Here is a 27,032-nt window from a genome sequence, read left to right on the forward strand (position 1 = left end):
GGGGGAGAGAATGAGGGAAGGACAGAGAGCAAGACAGGAAGAGAGAAGAGGGAAAGAGAGAGGGACAGAGCAGAAGGAGCAAAGGAGAGAGCATGGGAGGGAGGGAGAAAAGGAGAGATGTTCGGATGGGGGAGAGTGAGAGAGGGAGCAAAGGAGAGAGCAAGGGAAGAAGGGAGAAAAAGAGAGAGGAAAGGAGAGAGGGAGAAAGGGAGGGAGAGAGCAAGGGAGGCAGAGAGAAGGTGGTACACAGAGAGAGAGACAGGAGTGGGGAGGGACGGAGAGAGAGGGATAGTGAGAGACAGGGGAGAGAGGCTGAGAGACAGAGGTGAGAGTGGTTGAGAGAGGGGAGAGGCGTTGAGAGAGAAGAGGAAGGGAAAGAGCCCTTCAAAATGGTGGTGCCGTCTTTTTGACTAATGTTTATTATTTTACATTGTGAATAAACAACAGCCAATCCACTGCTGTGCAAATGGAGTGAATCCTCTCTCTCTCTCTCCGGGATGGCTTAGGCCTGTTTCTGTTCAGGCCTGACTGAAGTGATAGCCCCGTGGCCTGTAGTGTCAGGAGACTGTTCCTCAAGCAACAAAACTGGACCCTGCCACCCTGCTGCCAAACACACCACGGTCTCTTCATTTGGCTCTGAGTACCCCTTGAGGAGCTGGCTCCCTGCCACCTGTGGGTGGGTAGCCCTGACATTCCCCCACCCCCAACCATCTGTACTCCAGGAAAATGAGGGGGGTGGGGGGAGTTGTGACGGAGCCAATTGCCACAGTAAATGGTGGGACTATCTTTAGTTCCCACCCACCTGTAACCTTGTGACCAATCTTCTGACTTAAGGTCTTGCCCCATTTCTCCATCAGATTTATTTCCCCTTACGCCACAATCTTCGATGCTTTAAAAGCTGAATGGCCTACTTTGGCCCACTGCTGTTCAATTTGATCCCACAGGCCCTTCCATTCTTCCTGTCCTTGACAGGAACGCCCAAATCCTTCTCACACTGCGGACGGACCATTACAAAAAAAGTTCCCAAATTTGTTCTCAGTTTGATTTGATCGCCAGCATGAAATCAGGCAGCACTTTATTTTATCAGCCTCCATTTTCGACCAAAAGAGTAAAGGGGGAAGAGGTCGTGCTACAACAGAACCGGAAACGCTGAAGATATAAGCATAATAGCTGCAGCGAGAATAGAACCTTTCAATACCAGCTATTTTTACGATTAGTTCTTACCTAAAAGTAGCAACAATCAAAAGGAAACTTGCACCATAGGAAGCCACAAGGTTATCATTATGCTGCCCGGTGTGTGATGCAGAAGATGCAAGTGCTGCACGGTTAACAGAATGTCGGGGGCTAACCACACACGCACACATCTGTAATGGGCACTTTTTTTAAAAGCATTTCTTCTCTACTCATGTAGCACGTGCGAGAGAGTCCTCAGAAACGAGCACACCAAGCTGCCGCCCTTCTGTGCTTGAGGAACTCTGATCTCTCAACCGTCCCACAGAAAGCGGTCAGGCCCGGGAGACAGGGGCAGGGGGTGCTGGTTGCCAAATTGCAGCTGGCACTGGACGGAGCCCAGTCTCGCCAGCAGGCGGTCCTGAGGCTGAGTGGGGGAAACATGCCTCCCGCTAGGCTCAAAGTTCAAGTTCCGCCTCAGGAGTTGATGACCCGCTGCCAGTGTGTCATAGCCTGGCCGATCAAGTCAATTATCAAGCTCTAACTCTTAACCAAGCCTCCAGCCCACAGGAACAGCGGGAAAGTGCCCTGGTCAGCCAGAACTGTGTCGTAGCTACGGTGTAATAGGGCTGCATCTGTGTAGTAGCTGCGGTGTAACAGGACCTGAATTGTGTCGTCGCTGCAGAGTAACACAGTCAGAACCATGTTGCAGCTGCAGTGTAACAGAGTTGGAACTATGTCTTGGCTACGGTGTAACACGGCTGGAACTGTGTCGTAACTATGATGTAACAGAGCCCAAGCTATGTCATAACTACGATGTAACAGGGCCAGAGCTGTGTCATAGCTGCAGTGTAACACAGTCAGAACCATGTTGCAGTGCAGTGTAACAGGGCCAGAACTGTGTAGCAGCTATGCTGTAACAGTGACAAAACTGTGTCTTAGCTGCAGTGTAACAGGCTCCGCATGTTAAAACACACTACATGTCAGTTTTTACGAGGAGCAAGCGTCATCATCGTTCCAAAAACTTGGGATACTTTGCTGAATTGGTGGATTGGATGTGGATTTAACAGTAAGTTTCCAAAGGAAATTGCGCAAATACTCAAAGGAGAGGAGTAATTGCACTGGAAAGATCGGAACTGACTGGGCTACACTATGGAAGAGTCAATGCAAAGTCCGTGAATAATTGGCCCCATGCTGTAATGTATTATTCTGTGCATTAACTTTTCCCATTAGCACCTTCCCTCTCCTCTGCACTCTCCCGAAGGTAGTGGGCTCAAACCTTCGGGAGCTAGGATGTTGGTTCACAGCAAATGTCCAGCTCGTCTCCCAAGTATCTACCTGTAGCTGGGTGGTTTGACACATCATGGACCCAGCCTATGTCCACACCTCTTGCAAGGGATCCAAATGAGGGAGTGGAAAATCAGGATGATTCTCCCCTCCCTAAACCGGGGAACATGCAGGCTCACTGCAGGACAGCCACCCAACTCCGAGGCGAGGTCAACCAACACATGGAAGGGTCAAAAAAAAGGTATCCTCCTGGTCACTTAGATGCTGAGGGCCTCACTGATCCTGTTGGACAATGACATTCTTGCTCATCACTGCCTGTCTGTCAGCAACAGACAATTTGCCAGCTCTCTCACCTGTGGCATAGGTGTACCCACACTGGATCTCCAACAAAATGGTTTCGCGCACACACCTGTCTCCCTACATTCAAAAGCCTCCTGACTGGGTGATTTCCCTGACTGCGGCTCTGTTTTCACCCCTCTGTTTACAGATTCCTTCACCTCTCCTCTGCATCCATGACAGGGTGGCACGGTGGTTCATTGGTTAGCACTGCTGCTTCACAACGCCAGGGACCTGGGTTCGATTCCGCCCTCAGGCAACTGGCTGTGTGGAGTTTGCATGTTCTCCCTGTGTCTGTGTGGGTTTCCTCCAGGTGCTCCGGTTTCCTCCCACAGTCCGAAGATGTGCGGGGTAGGTGGATTGGCCATGCTAAATTGCCCATAGTGTTCAGGGATGTGTAGCTTAGGTGGGTTATAGGGGGATGGGCGTGGGTGGGATGCGCCAAGGGTCGGTGTGGACTTGTTGGGCCGAAGGGCCTGTTTCCACACTGTAGGGATTCTATGACATGGCTTCCCCCAGCCCTTGCAAGATGCACCAATCTTGTTCTCCCTGTGCTCACTGAGGGCCCCAGGCAACAGATTGCTCATGGAAAGTTAAAGGAGGCATTCGAACAAGGTGGTGCTTGGACAGAGCAAACAAGCAGAAACTGTTGCTTCTGGTAAAAGGATGACGAAGCAGAGGGGAGGTCAATGGTGGGGGGGACATGGTGTTTTAAGGAGCGAGTCCTTACGATCTGCAACTCTTATCCTGAAAGCTAGATTCAATGCCAAGTTTCAAAAGGCATAAATTTGACAAGCAGCATGTCCCCGGGCTGAGAGGAGAGTAGGACTAATCTGCTTGGACTTCCAAAGAGCCACTCTGGGCGCAATGAGATTCTGCATTGTGAGATTCTACAACTCTCATAGGATTAGTAGCTATTAGAGGAGTAAAGTAAAACCAATTTATTTGGAGAGTCAGGGGCAGGTCAGTATACGGCCTGGCCTCTTCAGCTGCACTGACAGGAGATTGTTGCAATAGCCAAAGATGATGGAATTACAGCAGGAGCAACTCCCGATGTCCATTACTGTGCTCTACAATGGAGAGTGCTCGAGGCCTGTTAACCGACACAAAGTGGCAGTGGCAGTAATCTGATTCTCACTGGTCTGTGGCCACTCAGAGTCAACTTGCATGATGGCTGTTTCTTACAATGATTCATGACCCAATTCATTCCAGGGATCGTGGAAATTCCAGCTCGGATTTCCACAATCCTGAGACCGACAGCACAAAGTTTTAAAAAAAAACCACACAAGCACTCCTCCCCAACTTTGTTTTTAAAGAGAAAGGGCAGCACATTTTTATCTTAAAGTCTGAATCACAAATAGCGGAACATTGGTGTGTGGCAAATGATTCTGTCTTTTATACATGAAATCTGAGAGGCATCTGATCTCAAGCTGTGGCACTGTGTCTAGGATACCAATTTACCAAAACTCCCCTGAGATAAGGACTAAAGGAGAGCTCGGGTTAGGAGGTTGGGGAAAGGGCAAATGGAGAAGGAAATGGGGTGTGCGGTTTGTTGGGGAGCAAGGCAGTGTAAAAAGTGCCAAGAGATCCTGGTCACTATCCTGCTGGGAAATCTCAGTCAAGGGAGGCTCAGCAGTGAAGGCTTTTACAGTTGAATTACCTCATTTAAGCATGGACACTTGAGCAACATAGTTCTGGAGTTGCACTATCATTGAGAAAGCAACACAGCAACAGGGGAGGAACACAGTATATTCACTTCCATGAAATTGACTGCACAGAAGGAGTTAATTGACCCACCTGATCTAGAACCTACACAAGCCTCCTCCCATTCTGCCTCCCTCTTCGCACTCTGTGCCTTCTTCCCTGTCCTTCTGCTTCCTTATAATCTGTGATCCACCCAGGCATTAGATGTTGGGCTTCTCAGCAACTCTCATGTACAATCCCCCCAAAAAACTGGCAAAGCTCAGACCTAGGAATGGGGAGCTTGGCAGTTGGAGTAGGCCATTCTGCTCTTCAAGCCTGCTCCACCATTCAATGAGATCCTGACTTCACTGATGGCAGTCTCAGCTCCACTTTCTTGTCTCCACTGCCGCCTTTCATAACCCTGGATTCCTTTATCAATCAAAACCCCAGCTAACTCAGCCTTAAATAAATCTACATATTGCTGAAGGAAAAAAAGATATCTTGACTAAGAATCAATCATAGAATTCCTACAGTGTGGAAACAGGCCCTTCAGCCCAACAAGTCCACACAGACCCTCAGAGCACCCCACCCAGACCCATCCCCCTGTAACCCACCTAATCTACACAGCCCTGAACACTGTGGACAATTTAGCATGGCCAATCCACCCTAACCTGCATATCTTTGGACTGTGGGAGGAAACCTGAGCACCCGGAGGAAACCCATGCAGACACGGTGCGAATGTGCAAACTCCACACAGACAATCGCGCGAGGGTGGAATCGAACCCGGGTCCTTGGCACTGTGAGGCAGCAGTGCCATCCCTAAGCTTTTCATCTTGTACTCTTCAGGACAGACCTGCAAGAATGCTAGATCCCAAAGTGAGAAATAATTTATACGACGTGAAAAGAGGGCACTGACTGATTAGCAAATGGAGTCTGATTGTTAAAAGTGTTGTGTTGCCAAGGAGAATGCACCAGGGAACATAACTAACTTATCTTTAATTCTGAACTATCTGTCCTCCGGGGACCTCAACTACCAAACCCAAATTCAAACACAAAATGGGAGAAATGTCTAGCAAAGAATAGTAACACATAACCCTCAGCAATTTTAACAGGACTTTCACATTTTTGTGTTGGAACCAAATAGCCATTACATTTCCCCATTATGCTTTGTAATGAAGATAAGTTCCCCCAAACACCATCAAACATCTAATAGGCTAAGATGTCACCATTGCAAATCACTGCCAGACATGCTGTACATATCCATTTCTTTTGGACTGTTGGAGAGTATGGCGTCATCCATTTCAGACAAGGATTAGGAGGAATTTCTTCTCTTCAAGGTAGTGAATCAGTGGAATTCATTACCACAGAGGGCTATCAAGGCTGTGTTATTAATTATATCCAATGCTGAAATGATCAGTGAGGGTATCAAGGGAAAAGGCAAGGAAGTGGAGTTGAAGATTAGGAGATCAACCATGATCTTCTCATCAAATGGTACAGCAGATTGATGGGCTGAATGGTCTACTTCTGCTCCTACATTTCATGGTTTACACAATTCTGACCTTGTGGCCAACCCACCTAACATGGAGGGAATCAGTGGGGTTGAAAGCCGGTGGGCAGCTTGACACAAGTGACTGACAAGCGTGACACTCCAGATTTCTGTGCAAAATCAATGGAGCAAAACCACTGCCCAATCAAATTCCATTGAGACAACACCATCATAGGCTCATGATATGATGGTTGGATGGCACAAGAGTAGGGGCTACCAAAGCCTTACTGTCACACTATGTGGCATTGCGACAGATCCATCAACCAGATCACCACCCTGCCAACTCTTGGGATGCTTCCTATATTTCTCTTATTTACTCATAGGATGTGGGCATCACTAGCTGGCTAGTATTTATTGCCCAAATCTAATTGTTCTTGAGAAGGTAGTGGTGAGCTGCCTTCTTGAACCACTGCAGTCCATGTGCCCTAGGTAGACCCACAATGCTGCTACCGAGAGAATTTCAGGATTTTGACTCAGCAATGCTAAAGGAATGGCGACAAATTTCTAAGTTAGGTTGGTGAGTTGCTTGGGTGGGAACTTGCAGGTGGTAGCGTTCTCATGTATCTGCTGCCCTTGTCCTTCTACATTGTAGTCGTTGTGGGTTTGGAAGGTGCTGTTTAAGGACCTTGATGAATTTCTGCAGTGCATCTTGTAGATGGTACACACTGCTACTACTGAGCATCAGTGATGGAGGGATGGGATGTTTGTGGATGTAATGCCAATCAAGCAGGCTGCTATATCCTGGATGGTTTCAAGCTTCTGGAGTGCTGTTGGAATTGCATTTTTCCAGGCAGGTGGGGAGTATTCTATTACACTCCTGACTTGTGCCTTGTAGATGATGGACAGGGAGTCAGGAGGTGACTCACTCGCTGCAGTATTCCTAGTCTCTGACCTGCTCTTGTAGCCACCGTATTTATACGGCTATTCCAGTTCAGTTTCTGGTCAATGATAACCCTCAGGATGTTGATGGTAATGCCATTGAATATCAATAGCACTGGTTAAATTCCATCTTACTGGAGATGAACACTGCCTGGCATTTGCATAGTGTGAATGTTACTTGCCACTTGTCAGCTCAATCCTTGATATTGTCCAAGTCTTGTTGCATTTGGACATGAACTGCGTCAGTATCTGAGGAGTCGCAAATGGTGCTGAACCTTATGCAATTATCGACAAACATCCCCACTTCTGAACTTATGGAAGGAAAGTTATTGATGAAGCAGCTGAAGATGGTTGGGCCTAGGACACTACCCTGAGGAACTCCTGCAGAGATGTCCTGGAGCTGAGATGATTGACCTCCAACAACTATCTTCCTATGTGCCAGGTATGACTCCAAACAGTGGAGAGTTTTCTTTCCCCCAGTTCCCATTGATTCCAGTATTGCTAGGGCTCATTGATGCCACACTCAGTCGAATGCAGCCTTGATGTCAAAGGCTGTCACTCTCACCTCACTTTGGAATTCTGCTCTTTTGTCCATGTTTGAACCAAGGCTGTAGTGAGCACCTTCCATCACTTCACTGATGATTGAGAGTAAACTGATGGGGCGATAATTGGCTGGGATGGATTTGTCCTGATTTTTGTGTACGATATACCTGAAAATTTGCCACATTACTGTGTAAATGTCAGTGTTGTAGCTGTTTGGAACAGCTTGGCTAGGGGAGCGGCAAGTTCTGAAGAACAGTCATCAGTATTATTACCAAAATCTTTCAGGGCCCAGACTCTTTACAGTACTATCCCCAGCCAATTTTTTTTATATCACTTGGAATGAATTGACATGGAGGAGTATTGACATTAAAACAGGGAGGAGGATGAATGGGAAATACGTGGGAGTCAGCAGGAGGGTTCCTTGCCCACGTTTGACCTGAAGTCATGACATTTCATGGAATTGGAGTCAATGCTGAGAACTCCAGAGCAATTTCTCTCATGATTGTATACCATTGTGTCACCCACCTCTGCTGGGTCAGTCCTGCTGGTGATGTTGACTAGTCTATGAGACAGCTCTCCCATTTTTGGCATGAGGCCCCAGATGTTAATAAGGAGGATTTTGCTGGGCCAAGAAGACTGAATTTGCTCTTGTCATTTTCATTGCCTCAATCAATGCCAGATGGTGTGTCTGGTTTCATTCCAATTTATGAGATTTTTTCAGCTGTTAGATACAGCTGAAAGGCTTGCTAGGCCATTTAAGAGGCAGCCATATTGCTGAGGGTCTAGAGTCACACATAGGCCAGACCAGATAACAATGGCAGATTTCCATCCTTAAAGGGGATTAGTCAGCCAGGTGGTCTTCAGAATTAGACTTTTAATTCCAGATTTCTTTGACATTAAATTCCATCATCTGCTGTCGTAGGATTCGAACCTGAGTCCCCTGGATTACTAATCCCAGCTGCTTTGAGAGCCAGAGCTCTGTCTCCATTACAGCTGGCTGGCCAAGGGGTACAAGGTAGACATGCCTGTCTTCAGTGCACTCTCTGCTTAGGAGAACGGACCATCCGCTTCATGTCTACACTTTTTTTTATAAACCCCAGAAATTTAGAGCAATGTGTTTCAGATGAACCTGAGAGGGAGCTCACTGATGAAAACAGATTACACTAGAATACATAGATTAGATAGAATAGATAGAAAACTAGTTACTTAGTTAGTTGCAGGACATATTTTGACTTATAACAATTAAAACTCATTTTTCCTACATGGGACCCAACCACAAGCATTTAAGCAGTATAAGGTGACAAACCTTAAAAGAAGAGTAAAACATGGCTGACGGAGCATTGAACAACCCATTAGCCAATAGTAAAAAAAAGTTGCAGATCAGTTTTCTCTTTCTTCCCCCCCCCCCCATCTCCGTCTCCTTCCTACTCACCCAGCCCCCTCTCCCCTTTAGGTCAAACGAACAAGCAAGACTTAAGTATTTTAGCTGAAGGACTGAGGTCTCTCCTCTCTGAGAAAACACATGGCCACTGTGGTTTTATAATATGTTCCAGAACATTGAGTTCGCTGTGGAACATTGCAGAGAGAGAGAGAGAAGGAAAACAACACTCCAGTTTTCTGGAATGTTTAATGGAATGTGTTTGGATCAAAACTTCCAATCGGTCTATATCCTGTAGGACTATAATGAGGTTGTTAGAAAAAAAATCAGAGTATGAATGACGTGGGAGTTAAAACAAGTTCACATGGGAAATATGAATGGCCTACACACAGATCTTGGATGGCTTTGCTAAACAGCTAGCTGGGTTGTTATTCAAAACCTACAAGGGACCAATAAAGTCAATTAAAAAACAGCAGTCTACTGGGTGGAGAATACGACAGGATTTATGCTTCGTGCACTTCCGAGGCTAAAGATTTTACTATTAAACTGCATTATTTCCCCTGCAGAGCAGACAAAGTACGCGTCTCCCAATTTTCCTCTTTGCAGAAATGCTGACTGTCTTCATTAAATGGAGCAAAAATTGTTTGGGGATTTCTTGAACTCAGTGTGAAACCCCAGCTAAATGGCTTGTAACCATTTTCTTTAATTTGATGTTAGAATGATTGTATTACAAACTATTTTTTCTTCCACGGTCATGCTTATGATTTTCAATTAGGTGCAACAACAGTGTAGGCACACAGCAGTCTGCACCCGTCTGTTGTGTGTGGGGAGGGGGGGGTTGGTTATGACCCACTAGAATACTCATTTCAGAGGCATGGCAATAGCCACCCACCCCCTCCTCTCTCACACCAACTCGAACTTCTCCAATTCCATCTCCAAACAACACAAACCACAATTTACTAACTGGTCTTTCTTAACGATGGTGACACAAAACGCATATGGACAGATTGGGCAAATCTTTTCAGAGGTTTAGATTTTCTGTAGATATAGTTAAAGACAGCGCCTATCCTTGGATTTAGCTCTGTCAGGTTTCTTCCTCATTCATTTCAATTATGTCTTGCCCCAAGTTCGCTGCATGTGAGCTGAGTTCATTTCAAGTCCCCTTCCCAGATCGTTCAGATGAGATATTAAACTAAGGCTTGCATCATGAGCTAGAATCCCTGGTCTCACCCCCTCCTTTACCCAAGAAGGCTGAGACCATCCTATCTTCATTCATGAGATGTGGGCATCGGTGGCTGGTCCAGCATTTATTACCCAGCCCTAACTGCCCTTGAGAAGGTGATGGTGAGCTGGCTTCTTGAACCACTGCAGTGCACCCACCATGCTGTTAAGAAAGGAGTCCCAAGATTCTCACCCAGTGACACCACGGTGATATACTTCCAAGTCAGAATGATGAGTGGCTTGGAAGGGAACATACATGCGGTGGTGTTTCCATGCATCTGCTGCTCTTTCCTTCTAGATGGTAGTTTGAAAGATGTCTCTGAAGGAGCATTGGTGAGTTGTAGATGGTACACACTGCTGTTGCTGAGTGTTATTGGTGGAAGGCTTGGATATTTGTAGATGTGGTACCAATCAAGTGGGCTGCTTGGTCCTGGATGGTGTTGAGCTTCATGACTGTTGTTGATCTGCACTCATCCAGGGAAGTGTGGAGTATTCCATTACACTTTTGCCTTGTACAGGCATTGGTGAGGCAAGAGGTGGGTTACTCGCCACAGTATTTGACTAGCCCAGTTTCTGGCCAATGGTAACCCCAAGATGTTGATTGTAGGGGTTTCGGTGATGGTAATGCCACTAATCATCAAGGCGGGATTGGTCTGGCATCTGAGGAGTTGTGAAAGTTGCTGAACATTGTGCAATCATCCCAACTCTGACCTGGAAGCAAAGTCATTGATAGGGCAATGGAAATGTTTGTGCCAAGGACACAACCCCAACGAAGTGAGGCTATCTACAGCACGACCCATTCCCATTGTTAGCTGTGGTTCAGTTGGCCCTACTATTCTCTCGGAGTCAATGGAGGTTGTCAGTTCAAGACCCTCACTAGGACTTGAGCATGAAACTCTGGCTGACACTTCAGTATAGTACAGAAGGAGCACTGCAACATCAGAATTCTGTCTCTCAGATGAGATGATAAACCAAGGTCAATACCTTCATTATTAGGTGGATATGTAAAGAAGACATGGCACTATTCTGAAGTACATTCACAGCGTTCTTGGCTATATTCAGCCCAATAGTTACTCCTCCATCAACATCACAAAGATAGATTATCCCATCGCTGTCACTGAAGTGGGAGCTTGCTGTGTGCAGGTTGGCTGCTGGGTTTCCCATGTCACAACAATGAGCTCACTTCCGAAGTGTGTCACTGTCTGTGAAGTATTCTGGGGCACCCTACAGTTACTCAAGGTGTTATATGAGTGCAACCCTCTCTTTGTTCCTTCACCACCACAGCACAGTACCTGGGACTAACCTGGACTGGATGACTCAGTTCCATGTGGCAAGTGTGTAATTGCTGCCCCACCACTAGGGGGAGTGAGTAGACAAACTCCCCCTAACCTTTATGAAAAACAGTGTTTGATGTGTGACACCCGTCTTGGTCCTTCATTAACTATTTCAGGGAAATCTGAATAGTATTTGTGACATGCAGCCTTTCTAAAGCCAGCCCGATGTGTGTGTCTGAAATTCCTATCAGCCTGGCCAGGCCAAATAAGGAAAACAGGTTTTCTTCCCTAAAAAGACACTTATGAACCAGATGGGTTTTTAATCAACAATAATTTCATACTTTTTGAATCCAGGTTTATTACTTGAATATAAATTCCATCCCCTGTTGTAGCGGGATTTGAAACAATGTCAGCAGAGAACCAAAACAGAACTAAGAACTGGGAATGTTGTAATCTGAACCAAAAATAGAAATTGCTGGAGAAATTCAGCAGGTCTGGCAGCATCTGTGGAGAGAAAGCAGAGTTCTGAAGAACAGTCACTGGGCTTAAAACACTAACTCTGCTTTCGCTCCACAGATGCTACCAGGCCTGCTGAGTTTCTCCAGCAATTTCTGCTTTACGTTTCAGTAGAGAAGCAACCTGGTCCTCTAGATTACAAATCCCAGTCCCAACTTCTTCCCACCTGATTGATAAATAACTGGCAGTACAATTCAATTTGCGTAGTACCCTGAGAGCAGATATCAGCCCTTGGACAGGCCTTCCTCACACCCACTTTGACTGTGCACTCTCTGGTTGTACCACATCACAGTATAAAAATACAGTTTAAAAGTCCCTGGACAGGAATTTTTCTCAAGGTGCAAGAACAGAATGAACATTTCCATCCTCACTCTTATAATCCAGGTCTTTCTGTATGTCTGGATATACTGTTAGCCGTATATCTCAAGTCTCCAAACATATGCATCATATTCCACTACCCTAAGACTGTAACAAAGCGAACAAATTGTGTTGAGCCTGCCTCTATTTTTTTGAAAGATGTCTGGTATATTTTTGTATTGTGATATTTGCAAATCAGGAAATTAAAATCCCTGTTTGTTTTAAAAGAGATTGTGAAACTTAGCTTTTGTTTCTTCGTAAATAAAAGTAATAGTCTTATATTTATACCAGTATTTAAATCGTACTGTTGGCAGGCCTAATTCTATCTGCAATACAATTATAGGAACTATTAGTCAAATACTTTCATTACATCCCCGTAATTGGCTTTTTATTTGTGTAATCATGTATGAGAGATTCCAGCACTATTAAACTTAAAAGTCACGGTGATGGCTTCATGTTCCATTGAATTAACCCTTCATCTGCTGCATTTCTCGCCATCTGAAAGGATTCTTTCCAAAAAGGATCCCTGTTTCACACACTGTTCCATGAGAGTAGGAGTCGGAAAATTTCATTCAGGTCCTTGGGGAGCATGGTATCAGTCTGCCCATGTCCTGTGCATGCAGACACGTACATGTTTTCACACGCTGTGTACGTATGAGTGTGTACTTTATGTATGTGTTATGTACACATGCATGTATGTGCCAGTGTGTGTTGTCTGCGTGTTTTAAGTATCTGAGTGTGTGCATGTCTTAGTACATGCGTTTGTATGTAACCATGTGGGCTTTGCACTTATGTTGTTACACAACATGCATCCTAGCAGAAGCCCCACAGTCTCAGTGTGTTCAGAAGGCCATTAGGGAGACCGTGGGGGTGATGGTTGATGACACTGCCCTTTGTAAGCTCAATGACCTCTGGCAGGAAAACTAGGCTCAATGCTGGAGGTAATGTTTGACCCAGGATTGCCAAACCTAAGCAACAGGAACTAAGGGTAGGATCATAGAACATTACAGCCCAGAGGGAGGCCAATTGGGCTGAGATGTCTGTGCCAGCTCTCTGAAAGATATTTGGTGCTAAGAAGGATTGAAATGAGCAAGAGAGGAGTTTCAGGGTATACAGTAATTGCACCAGATCTAATCCACTCTGGGCTATTGATATGAGGAACTGTTAACCCAACTGATCTCAACTGGTGAGACATTACGCATTAGCACCCTTTGACTTTAGCAGTTTCTGGCTCCAGATCACGAAACATGACTCCTGCTGATCGAGGACAGGATAAAAGTTCACAAGGAAATTTCTCCAAAATCAAATATCGAATATGATCTCTCGAGGCTGACTCAGGATCTAATGCCTGCTGAGACCGTTGTTGATATGTTGCTAGTACCTCTGATCCAGTAACTCAGTGGGAGGTGTGATTGTCAAAGATTGTTTCCTCTCCCTAACCCAGGGACACAGAGGACAACTGTAGTGAACTCCTGCGATCAGCTAATTCAGAGCACACTCGGGATCAAACCTGGTACCTGCCTGGATGACATATCTCAGATCCATATAGCATGCTTGTCTGTCCCACTGAACTAATCCAGAAACCAACAGGCCATTTCGGAATAATGTAGCTAGGTCTTTAGGACAGTTAACTCCCTTGATAGCCTGTGGAGATTAACATTCAATTGCACTCTTTTAAAAGGAAGGGAGCTCCACACTTTACACAGCAAGAATTCCACAGCAACCAGAAACAGGATTATCTCTATGTAAAATGTAGAGCAAAGCAGTATACAGGCCACATCCAGATACCACGACAAGTCAAACTTATCACTGCATTGGGATAGCCCCCAGTCACCCCACACACTATGGAGTAATCAACCCACTACAGGAATGGGGCAATTTCCTTTCATTTTCAACTTGTCTGCCTTCACCCCGACCACCCTCCTGATGCTTTTTCTCTTTATTCTTCCACGGGATGTGAGTGCTGTTTTGCTACTCATCCCTATTAGTCCTTGAATGGAGTAGCTTGCTCTGCTATTTCAGAAGCGTGTTAAGAGCCAATCATGTCGCTGTACGTCTAGAGCCACATGTTGGTCAAACCAGTAAGGGCAATAAATTTCCTCCCCAAAAGGATATTTGTGAGCCAGATGGGTTTTTTGGTTTACAACAATCGAGGACAGCTGTCGCTGTCACCATTACTGAGACTGGCGTTCAGTTCCAGGTTTATCAACTGCATTTAAATGCTACAAGGTGCCAATACACAGCTATGATGTGCAGCTGCCTTCATAAGTGGCTACGTTCCGAAAGCTTGTGACTTCAAACAAACCTGTTGGACTATAACCTGGTGTTGTGTGATTTCTCACTTTGAACACACAGCTAGTTCTGTGAGTACATGGAGCCTAACCTCCTGCCCCTCCCCTCCCCACCCACACTTCCCAGGTACTCTCATACAGTCATGCAGCACAGAAACAGGCCCTTCAGCCCAACTCGTCTATGCCTACCAGGTTTCCTAAACTGAACCAGTGCCATTTGCCTGCATTTGGCCCATATTCCGTTAAACCTTTCCTATCCAAGTACTTTGTCCAAATGTTTTTTAAATATTGTAATCGTACTCACCTCTTCCGCTTCCTCTGGCACATTGTTCCATATATACAACACGCTATGCGTAGAAAAGTTGTCCCTCAGGTCCCTTTAAAATCTTTTCCCTCTCAACTTAAACTTATGCCCTCTAATTTTGGACTTCCCTACCCTGGGGAAAAAGACATTGGCTATTCACCCTATCCATGCCCCTCATGATTTTATACACCTCTATAAGGTCACCCCTCAGCCTCCTACGCTCCAGTGAAAAAAGTCCCAGCCTATCCAGCCTCTCCTCATAACTGAAACCCTCCAGTGTCGGTAAAACACTTCCCAGTTTAATAACTTTCTTCCTACAGCTGAGCAACTAGAATTTACGCAATTCCTTAGAAAATTATCGCTCTGGATAGTGATAACACAGTGTGGAGCTGGAGGAACACAGCATGCCAGGCAGCATTAGAGGAGCAGGATAGCTGACGTTTCGGGTCGGGACCCTTCTTCAGAAATCAGGAGGGGGAAGGGAGCTCAGAAATAAATAGAGAGAGAAGGGGTGGGGCTGGGGAAGGGAAGGGGGATGGTGATAGGTGAGCGCAGGTAGGGAGTGGTGGGGATTGATCAGTGGAATGGGTGGGGGGGATAGGTGGGAGAAAAGATGGACAAGTTGTGTCAGGTCAAGGAGGTGGGAATGAGAGGGAGGTTTGGACATGGGATGAGGCCAAGGTTGAGGAGATTTTAAAACTAGTGAATTCCATGTTTAGACCATCGGGCTGTAGGCTCCCAATGCTGAACATGTGGTGTAGTCCCTCCAGTTTGCGTGTGGCGTCATTGTGACACTGGAGGAGGCCCAGGATGGACATGTCACCCAGGGAGTGGGAGGGGGAGTTGAAAGGTTCACAACCAGGAGGTGTTGTCGTTTGTCACGTATTGAGCACAGGTGCTCTACAAAACGGTCTCTGAGTCTACGCATGGTCTCACCGACGTAGGGGAGGCAGTATCCCACTCCCACGCCCACATCCCCCTCCCACTCCCTGGGTGACAGGTCCAAATTGGGCCTCCTCCAGTGCCACAATGACACCAAATATGGAATTCACCAGTTTTAAAATCTCCCCACTCCCAGCCTCATCCCACATCCAACCCTCCCTCTCATCCCCACCTCCTTGAACTGACACAACGTGTCCATCTTCTCTCCCACTCATCCCACTGACCAATCCTCACCACTCTCTACCTGCATTCACCTATCGCCATCCCACCTACCTTCCCAGCCCCACCCCTGCTCTCCCTCTCTATTTATTGCCCAGCTCCCTTCACCCTCCCCCATTCCGAAGAAGGGTCCCGACCCGAGGCATCAACTTTTCTGCCCCTCTGATGCTGCCTGGCCTGCTGTGTTCCTCCAGCTCCACACCGTGTTGTCTCTGATTCCAGCATGTGCAGTTCTTGCTATCTCTGGATAATGAGCCTTGAGAAGAGTGGTTTTCGATCATGGGCGACGATCGTGGACAAGGCTAACTCTATCTTCATCCATCTTCCAAGTACACAAGCACCCTTGTGATGTAGTGATCCCGGGGAGAGGGTTCATGTTGGCCAGAGAATCTCTAGGAAGCCAAGCTGATTGTGGCTCAGCATGGAACAGTGTGCAGAATGATTCGAGATTAAGCCTAGAGAGCTTGGCAGTCCCACAGGAGTCAGTGCACTCCCCACCCGCGCCATTGGGAACAACAACCCACTGGAATCCCGGAGCACAATAGCCAGATATCAGCAGGAGCACTGGAAGGAACCAACCCACCGACGATGGTTATAAAGGATCATTGAGGCTCACAGAAGCACCACCGCCAGGTCACCCAGAATTACGGGATTCCTCACCTGTGTAGATGAATCGGCCTGGAGTCCCTTTGCAGAACTGTTTCGACTTGTAGGACAGTGTGACCTCCACCACACCAGGGATGTGCCGCGGAGGGGTTTGCACTCTAATTGCGTGCGGAGTGATAAGCTGCAATAAAACACAGTAACAATGCCATCAGGCTATCAGGTGATGTTCTTTAGCAACACTTCAGTGCCAAGTTTGAGTAAACAGGGCTTTCTCAAATCTGCAATAAATGTGTCACTGCCCTAATACGCTGTTGATAGAATGCACATTAAAATGTACTGACAAGAGTATTAAAAGTGTTTTACAACACAGTTGTAAAGCAATTAACTCTGTATTCTCCTGGCCTGATGCAGCTTGGCCGACTCTACGCCCTGAACACAATGTGCAACAGGGACACAATTCATAAAGGTGTCTTAATAGAACTGGCTACTTTATTTTAAAATATGTCTTTTAGAGATTACCGGGGAGGTGGTAGAGGGATTTCCTTTTGTATCTGATACCCATTACTTCACACTTTAGTCTGTGTAAGCCATTACCGCTGCCCTCCAGGACTGCGTGGTGAAGCTGAGAAAGCCCCACCAGATGGTTAAGGTCACAAAGCTGTAAGCAGCAGCTGACAAGCCAACCTTGAATGTGCCTTGAATCTGACCAGCAATTTAATCTGGACAGGCTTGGTCATGAGCACCCCAATTAAAATTCAAATGGTAGACACTCTGTTGCCTGGCTGGGTAATTTCGCCCACACTCGCTTGCGTAGACAGAGGGTCAGAAGGTTTCTCTATTAAAATGTTGCGCGGAGAAACCAAAACACAAAACGATTCAAGAAACTCAGCCAACAATCCAGCTGCATTTTGAATGATCCTCGTGTTTCTGACTCGGTTAATGAATGTAGCAGATTCCTACAAACATCTAGCCCAATTTTAACATAACGCACATGGCAGGTACGGTGAAGTAGATGGGGCACAAGCCTGTTGTACATTCCTTGCCTGATGAAATCAGTGGAGTGTAAATTTGTGCAGGCTTGGAGAATAAAACAGGTGCACAGCCCTAATCTTTTCAGCTTGTTAGGAGAGGGTTAGATTAATACCAGAGCCAAAATCCAAGCAAAATCATCTACTCCAATTATTAGTTCTGAATGTACTTTTCACAAATTGAAATTTATGTTCTCAATCTGGCTGGGTTAATGTCAATGTAATAATTAGGGTTGATAATATTCTCATTTTAATATGTACCAAGGAGCTGCAGATCTCCCATGATAGTGTTCATTCAGAATCAGAGATTGGCTGCTTTTTAACAGCATTGTTGTGAATACCCAGCAGGGGATAACAGTAGGACCACTGACTTACAAATTTCATCTATATTAAGTGGTGATCAAACGGTGATCTGCATCTTTTTTCTACTGGGGCTTCAGGGACTGAATTCTAAAAATCTGTCTTTTACTCCTTGAAATCTATCAACGATTTATTTTACAAACATATTATTTTGTCTACGCATTGTTAAAACTGAAAAATCTCATGCAAAATTCATCAGTTGAGCTTAGATGGTACATTGCTTAATTGACTAGCCCATGATCATGCTGAGTCAAAATCGGGAAGTCTTTCCTCGTCCTAATTTTATGGTCTTTAACAAGTTCAGATGAATGTGGAAAACCAGCAACTGTCATACAATGGAACAGTGCAGAGGCTGAAAATCTGAAACAAAACTAGAAAATCTTGGGAGGAAAATTCAGTTTAGGCAGCGTCTGTGTGGAAGAGAAACTGAGTTAATGTTTCAGCTCAGAGATAACACAGTTGACTTTTCAGGTTGGGACCCTTCTTCAGAAAATGAAGAAGGGTCCCAACCCAAAACGTCGACTTTCTGGCTCCTCTGATGTTGCCTGGCCTGCTGTGTTCCTCCAGCTCCACTCTGTGTTATTTAATGCTTCAGCTCTGTGGCCCTTCCTCACAACTGGGAAAAGTTAGAGATGTGACAAAAGTTTGAGCAAGGGATGTGTGGGCCACAGCTCAAAGGAGGGTCCATGATAGGGTGAAGGTAGCTCAGGCTGAAGGGCAGAAAAGTTGGTCCTCCAAAGCCAAAGAGATTGGAGACAGGTGAAGAACAGAAATGAAGAAACAAAAGATGTGCCTGAAGCAGTTATGCAGCTGAAAGAAAATGAAAAGAACTCCCCGAGAGATAAAGAAAAGCAAACAAAATGGGGGCCATGTTTACAGTCTGAAATTGTTGAGCTCAGTGTTGAGTCCAGAAGTGCCTGGCTGTAAGATGAAGTGCTGTTCCTCCAGTTCATGTTGACTTTTACTAGAACAGTGCAAAAGACCGAGGAGGGGACAAAGAGGTCAGTGCGAGGGCACGGCAGAGAATCAAGATAACAGGCCACAGATCAGGGTGAGCACCTTTCAAGGATGAAAGCAAGAGACAAAATGGCTTTGGAGCTTTTACAGGCGAGGTAAGGGGAGAGGTTTGGACCAAACTGTAGGAATGCTGAGGGGCGAGGGTCACAGCATTGTGGAAATACTATCTGGACTGAGGGAAGAGGGGTGCGGGAGGCAAGTGATGGTAACTCAGGGGCTAGCGAGCCTGTGGAAGGATGGTGCAAGCTGGCAAGCTTGAGGAAGGGGGTAGCGAGGGTGGGGGAAGCAGTCTGTTGAGGGTTGAGGGGCAGCAAGCAGTGGATTCCAACCAAGGGAGAAAAGTATAGGCTGGGTGTGTGCAAAAATCAGCAATCTAAAAAAGGGCAGGAATGATATCACAAACCCCAGGGCATGGGACAACCACCTCATATATGGGATAGTCCCATTCTGGTGCAGTCAGAACAGAGATAAATAGAGATAGACAGGCATGAGGATGGAAAGGTCTGAAAGGGTTGATGATGAGGACTGCATTAAGCACTTCCAGTATGTGAATGTCATAGAGACTCAGAGCAGTGGGGAGAACAGTTTTAGACCTCGAAGGGGTAAGACCAGACATTGAGGTCTCCTTACTAACCTTAGTAACAATGCCTATTATACCAATGTGACTTCTGCTTAGTTGCTACCCTGAAATAAACAACACTGTGTTTGAGGCAGATGGTCCTTCTCATTAGACTGCCAATTGGTTTTCCTGTACCATGCTACAGTGGGCAGCCCTGCTGATCCCAGGAAAGAGGATAGCCAGAGATCTACCAGATAGATCTTGTTCCATGGTGGGGATCCATTTTATAACATCGGCCAGCGGTGAGCATCGCTTCAGTTTATAACTAGACAGCCAGTAGCAGATGTCTTTCGAATCTTCAGACACAAAAAGAAGGTCACTGGAGCAAGCAGACAGCAGCTGAATGGGTTAGTCTTCCAAGAACCCCGTGGAAGAGAGAATCTCAGCAAGATTCCTCAAGGCAGAATCTATAGCCAGCGGTAAAAAGCAACTCAGATCCAGTGAGAGGTGTGCAGCAGTAAATGTGAGCAAGAAATCCCATGGATTGGAGTTTATTATGGTACAGTCATTAAGAGGATGGCAATCGTTTATTAAAGCTACAGGCAAGGGGTTCCATTTGGTATAACCATCAGGGGAACAGAATTGTTTGTTAATGCTGCAATTAGTGGGATATATTTGGGAAAAAAAAGTGGAAGAAAAGTAAGAATCATCCACTTGGCTCACTAAAGAGCAGGAATCCCCCATTTTGACTGCAAAAATACGGGACAACAGTACACAGTAGCAGCATTGCTATCCTGCAGAATTAAAATCCTTTAAAGCAAGGAAAATGGATATTCACAATATCCAGGAAGATACGGCAGCAGAAATAATTTTGCCAGAAAGCTATCATTTCAGAGATGGCCAAATAGAACACAGAATTGGACATCATGCAGTAAACAGCTCTTAAGATAAGGAATAGTTTCTCATTAGATACTAATTCACAGGCAGTAGAACAAGTTGATATACAGCTACATAAACAATTAGAAGTATAGCTGATGATATTGTAGCTTACCAAGGTCTAAAAGAAGCAACAGACACTTTTGATCAAGTTGTGCAGTTGTTGACAATTACTTTAGTCCCAGAACAAATAACATTCTTGAAAGAGCAAGATTTAATAGAAAAATTCAGCATCAAGGTGAATCTAAAGATAATTTCATTACTGATCTCTATAGATTCATGGGAAAATGAGCTTAATGTCAGAATTCTTAAGAGACAGATTTGCTGTTGGAATTGTTGATGAGTCTTGGTCAGATTTATTTTAGTCAAAGGAAGATCTGACTTTGGAGAAAACTACACTGATGGTGAGTGAAATTGAAGTCTGGAAGCAACACAGATCAAACCTCAGAGGAGAAGAACAACTTTATCACAGCAAATCAGCAGAATCCATTCAGTTCGTGAGGTACCAAAACAACAAAGCCACAATAGAGAGCATAGTCGGTAGAGAAAATAAACTAGATAATCGATATTAAGCGTCCAATTTGAGTGATGTGCAATAAGGACCCTCACAGGCATCAATAGTACCCAGCTATTTAAAAATCTGTAAAACACTATGTCATTTTCAAAAGATGTACAAAGTTTCAGAGCAGCAAATCTTCAAATAGCTACTCAGGGGAAGAACTTCATGCTATAGAAAAGGATACAAAAGAAGCAAAGCCAAAGGTTTTAAACCAAAAGTTAGAAGAAAGAGATGAACCTTTTGGCAAGAATGTTACTAATTTTAAGCTTGATTAGGGGCAAGTCTCATTATATTATCAGATAGTGAAGGAACACTGTTTACAGCCTAAACTACCACAATGGCATGGTCCAAGAGTATATAATTTAAGATTAAAGGTATGCTATAAGCAACTCTGTAACACAAGGAGTTTCAGGCAGTAGAGAGCATATATTTACTCACTCTTAAGAAAGAATATATGTGTTACCCTTAACTTTCTTTGAAAGATCAAAGAGATTAACCAGCAAAGATTACAAGGTTTTCTTAACAGGGTTCTACTTCGAGTCATTGATTCATAGTCATAGAGTCACACAGCACAGAAACAGACCCTTTGGTCCAACCAGTCCATGCCAAACATAATCCCAAACTAAACTAGTCCCACCTGCTCCTGGCCCATATCCCTCTAAACATTTCCTATTCATATGTCCATCTAAATGTTTTTTAAACTTTGTAAGTGTACCCACATCACCACTTCATCAGGAAGTTCATTCCACATGCAAACCACCCTCTGTGGAAAAAATTTGCTCCTCATGTCTTTTTTAAAATCTCTCTCCTCTCACCTTAAAATGTGCCCCCGAGTCTTGAAATTTCCTATCTTAGAGAAAAGACAACTACATCAACTCTATCTATACCTCTCATTATTTTATAAACTTTGATCAGGTCACTTCTCAACCTCCTAAGCTCCAGTGAAAGAAGTCCCAGGCTATCCAGACTTTCCCTATAACTCCATACCTGGCAACATCCTGGTAAATCTCTTTAGAACCCTTTCTAACAATGGTAATATCCTTCCTATAACAGGGCGATCAGAACTGGACGCTGTATTCCAGAAGAGGCCTCACCAATGTCCTGTACAATCTTAACACAACGTCCCAACTCCTATACTCAAAGGACTGAGCAATGAAGGCAAGCATGCCAAACACCTTTTTAACTATCCTGTCTACATGTGATGCAAAAGGGAAACTCAACAAAGAATACAGTACCATAAGAGGAGAGATGATAAACCATTGTGTCATTTATCAGACATGTCTCACGTCTGACTTGTGAAAGAAATCTATTCACTTTTTGGACACATTGGCAACAATGATGGAATAATGACACACCCACAGAAAACAAACAGCATTAAGAAGACTCCACTCCAAAATCAGTTCATGTAATGCAAAAATTTTTTTAAACCAATAGTAATTCTTTTGGTTAACTAGAATGGAGACCACACCAAAAGAAAATACAAGGGTAGTGGTGAGACCTACATCAAGAACACACTTTTCACAAGTTCAAGGGTATGCTGATATTCACAGATGTCCTCTCCTACTACAATCCATTTTTTCCAATCATCAGGCCTGCTGATGCTGCACCTACAGGGTAATCAGCAATGCTCTGTAAGGGGCAGCTAGACAGGTGTCACAATCCTGCACATTATTCCTCATGGGCATTGTCAGATACAGACATACCATTCATCGCCATAGACAGTGAGGCTCTATCAGTCGCATGGGCTTGTAAGAGATTTTCAGACTACATGCTCAGCCTGAAAGTGCTAATGCGGACAGACCACAAACACTGATGAGAAAAGGTTGGCAAGGATGCCTTCACAGACAGAGACATTCAGACTCTGCCTTATGTGGTCCTCTTATGAGACAATGGATGTGCAGGAGAAACTGCATATGATGGTGAGTGCGCTCTCCAGAATGTCAGAGCGCAAGTTACCAGAATTGAGGTGAAGCTTGTTCAAAGTTGAGTCGTATACTCAGTCCATGCCACAAGAAGTTCAAACAAGTAGGAACAGAGAAGAAAGTGAAAATGTATTGTTGTCAAAGGTTGGCTAGACCAAAGGTCCAATGGGTTGGCCAGGGAAACCTATCTTAAACACTGAGAGCATTTCATGATCATAGAGGACTTGCTGGTGTTTGATGAAAGGCTGGTCATTTCAGCTTCATTGCAGGAAGATGTCCTGGTTTAAGATGTACCAGGGACACCTGGGATCACTAAGTGCAGAGCCAAGGCTTACTTATTTATGTGGTGGTCAGGGATCAGAAAAATGATTGAGGTTCTCATCACCGACTCTGAAACTTGTGCAATCCAGAGACCACCCAATGTAATACCATACTGACTCAGGCAGGAAAACATCTTTGAACCTGGAAGGAGTAAGGCAGAAAATTGAGAACTCCCTCCTAAGTCTGTGTAACAATGTCTATCATACTCATGTGACTTCCACCTAGTTGCTAAGATGCAATAAACTACTTTGTGACCCAGGCATCTTCTTGTTTGAGTATCAAGTGGTTTTCAACAGTATGAGATATGGTGAGGACCTGTGTGTGTATACACAAAGCACTTTTCCTCCTAACTGTAAACATAAATGAGTTAAACTCTTAGTTAAACTAACAGGCATTAAATGCAAACACATCTTGCAGTTAATTGCTCTGGAGCTGGAGGAACACAGCAGGTCAGGCAGCATCAGAGGAGCAGGAAAGTATCTGTTGGCTGGGCTGCTGTGGTGTATTTTTAGGAACAAGAAATTGTAATAATAGATTGCACATTTTCCCACTCTTTTCTGATTTTGTAAACATTCACTGATAGTTATAAATATATAGAATTATGCTTATTGCAACTAATTTTCTCCTTTTCTCCCCTGAAGGCACCAGCTGGGTTTCTCCTCTACTGTCCCACCTGAGTGTCTATCCTGAACTCGGGGAAAGTGAGCAAAAGAGGAGGAACACAACTCTCACTAAGAAAGATTGCCTACTTCCATCTTCATAGCACTGCTCAGCTCAGTCTCTGCCTCAAACCATCTGCTGCTGACAATCTCCACTGTGTCCTTGTTACCTCGAAGCTGGACAAATGCCACTGTTCTCCAGTCTGGCCTCTCCATTTCGCACAAACGTGAACCATTCTAAAACTCAGATTTCCCTCCCAAAAGGAGATCAGCGAACCAAAAGTGCTTTCACAACCGTCAATGATAGTTGAACAGCCACCCAAAGCAGAATGGTTCATTGAATTTTTGTTCCACTACGGAGGGAAAGGAACACATCTCCCAAAAGTGTCAACCAGGGCAGACGGATTACTAGCCCAATGGCATTAGCACTATGCAGCCTGCTATTATATTTGTGTTGAGGTCTTTTTATGGATTATGAATAAAGGATGCCTTTTTCCAAGGACAGGCAGGTAACAGAGAACCCCAGCCTTTGCTAGTGTGCACCAACATCTTGATAACAAGTGATTAGTTTTCAGCATCTTCTCCCAAGGCAACAGTCCAATGTGAAGAGGCTAATGGTTCAATTCCAGCTCCCTGCATGAGACATGTCAACCATACGTCTGACATCGGAACCTTGAATCAACTGCTCTACTCAAAATTCAGTTGTGGCAGGAGAATCCAGAAAGAAATGTTTTAAGGATGTTCCCGAGCCATCCCTGAAAGAAGTCAAGCCTCCCGCTGACTCATGGGAGAGCCAGTCTGTGCTTGACCAAAACAGAGATGAGAAGGCACCGAACGCATCAAGAGGCTTCAGCAGGCATGTGCAGAGAGTAAAGTCTTGTACCCTGCATGGGGCTTGATCAACCTTCTCAGTAGCCCACTGAGCCAGAGTGGAAGCTAGTCATCCTTGATGTGGAGAGACTGATTAAACAGGAGAAGTCTATGAAGTGGTGAGTACGAGTTAGGTCTCCCCACAGGGAGGAACCAAAACTGCAGAGAAGGATGGGAGACTTTAACTGACTGTGCAGCATGCAGACTGATGGGACCGTGGTTTTTCAGCCCATTTGATGGTACTCTCCCTCCTACGTTAGAGGGGTCAGTTTAAAAAGACCTCAAAAGTGTCAATCTGGTCTCCTGTTACTATCCTGTCATCAACTCTCTAGGATTACTCTTGGGTGTCTCAGAATTTCAGGACTCAAGATCTCTTTGCATTAATTCTAAATCTTCATTAAATGGCAGAAAATTCTCCCCTTCTGAGACCAGACCTGTTACCCACCAGTGGCATATATACTCACCAGTGTCAGACCTGTTAGCCACTAGTGCTGTACATGCTTACCAAGCTCAGACCTGTTAATCATCAGGGTCAGATCTGTTAGCCCCAGGGTCAAACTTGTACACACCATGATCAGACCTGATAGCCACTAGAAACAGTCCTGTACCTATTAGTCAGTCCTACACCAACCAAGGTCAGAATAGTTACTCACTAATGGTAGAGCTGCATCCAGAAGTGACAGTCTTAAACATACCAGGATCATACCTGCTAGCTAGGTGAGTCAGTCTTGTACCCACCAGGGTCAGACCTATACCTACCAGGGTCAGACTGTACCCACCAGGATCAGACCTACACCTATGAGGGTCAGACCTGTACCCACCAGGGTCAGACACTACCCAACAGGGTCAGACCTACACCTATGAGGGTCAGACTGTACCTAGCAGGGTCAGACTTACACCTAAGGGACAATCTTTTCCCCACCAGGGTCAGATCTACTTCCACCAGGGTCAGATCTGTTCCCACCAGGGTCAGACCTACTCCCACAAGAGTCACGCCTGCTCCCGCCAGGGTCACACCTGCTCCCGCCAGGGTCACACCTGCTCCCGCCAGGGTCACACCTGCTCCCGCCAGGGTCAGATCTGCTCCCGCCAGGGTCAGATCTGCTCCCGCCAGGGTCAGACCTGCTCCCTCCAGAGTCAAATCTATTCTTCATTTGCAATGGACCTGTATCTATTCGTGCTAGTCTTGCGCTGTACTTCACTCACAGTTTAAAATGCTCTCTTTCCACCCAGCTTGGAAGTACAGCCGTAGTAGTTATACTGCTGGCCATTTCTCACTGCTCAAATACAGACAGCATCTCCCAACATGACTGACTGAAAATCCCAGTGATAAACAATGCAAAAATATTTCCTACAATGAAGTAATGTGAGAAATTGAATTGATAATAAGAACCTTTCCAGAATATAATTTGCAAATCCACTTGAAATACTCTGTCACAGTTGCTGCTGAGTCCCTTCAGGGTGCTACTACCATCAGCATGTGCGAAACACTTAATTTAACTGGCCGATCAGTATCTGGGGACCCTGTGATCGATATCAGCCAGGCTAAGATACTCCTTATCAGTCTTTGTACAGCTTGTGCTGTCAGATAAACAAGCCCTTATCAGGTACAAATTTAAGCATAATTAAATTTAAATTGAAAACTTGCCTGCTATTCAACCTTTCCAATTCCCCCTCTAGCCAAATTTAAGCCTGAGTGGCTGGGGGAGGGGGATTGTTTGTTTGTCCTCCCCCTCCCACATCTTGAACTCCTGCTCGGGTACATTCTCAAAAGACAGTCATGCCCTCAGGCATCTCGTCCAAGTTTCCTTACTCATATGTGCCAATCTAGACAGTGGGCATTAGCAGCTGCTATTCGGCCATGGGAAACATCACAGACAAGCCCTATGTGGTCTTAATCCCACACCAGGAGTAACACTTAAAGAGGAGGGGCTGGTTTCATTGTATTTTCCTTTCCTCCCCAACTCCAGAGGTCCTGAGGCCAGCTTTGAAGTGTCCAAGCCCAGACCAAAGCACATCAGCTTGGCACAGCAGTTTTGTGACAGGCCCCTGGGGGAGCTAGCAGGATATGTCTCTCCAAGACCAGCGCCTATTACCATGCAGATAATCCTCCTTCCTCCAGGGCCTGTGTGGAATGAGAAATAACCAACTGCTTTACAACACAGTGCAGCCAATGTCCCGAGCCCCCATCTTCCAGCGCCCTGCAGTGTGAATGAAACAGAACTGATGCTTCAATCGGGTTAGCAGGA

The 27,032-nt window shown here is 45.2% G+C and overlaps 1 protein-coding gene across 1 annotated transcript in view; it reads right to left on the bottom strand.

Annotated features, from left to right (window-relative positions):
• The window catches only part of ebf1a (EBF transcription factor 1a), a 392,441-nt gene that overhangs the window by 97,209 nt on the left and 268,200 nt on the right, over positions 1 to 27,032 (bottom strand). Inside the window, exon 10 of the mRNA XM_048603786.1 lies at positions 16,595 to 16,733. Within this exon, the coding sequence (XP_048459743.1) occupies positions 16,595 to 16,733 (139 nt within the window). The remainder of the gene's footprint in view (positions 1 to 16,594; positions 16,734 to 27,032) is intronic.

This window comes from Rhincodon typus, chromosome 12, assembly GCF_021869965.1.
Source record: "Rhincodon typus isolate 14 chromosome 12, sRhiTyp1.1, whole genome shotgun sequence".
NCBI lineage: Eukaryota > Metazoa > Chordata > Chondrichthyes > Orectolobiformes > Rhincodontidae > Rhincodon > Rhincodon typus.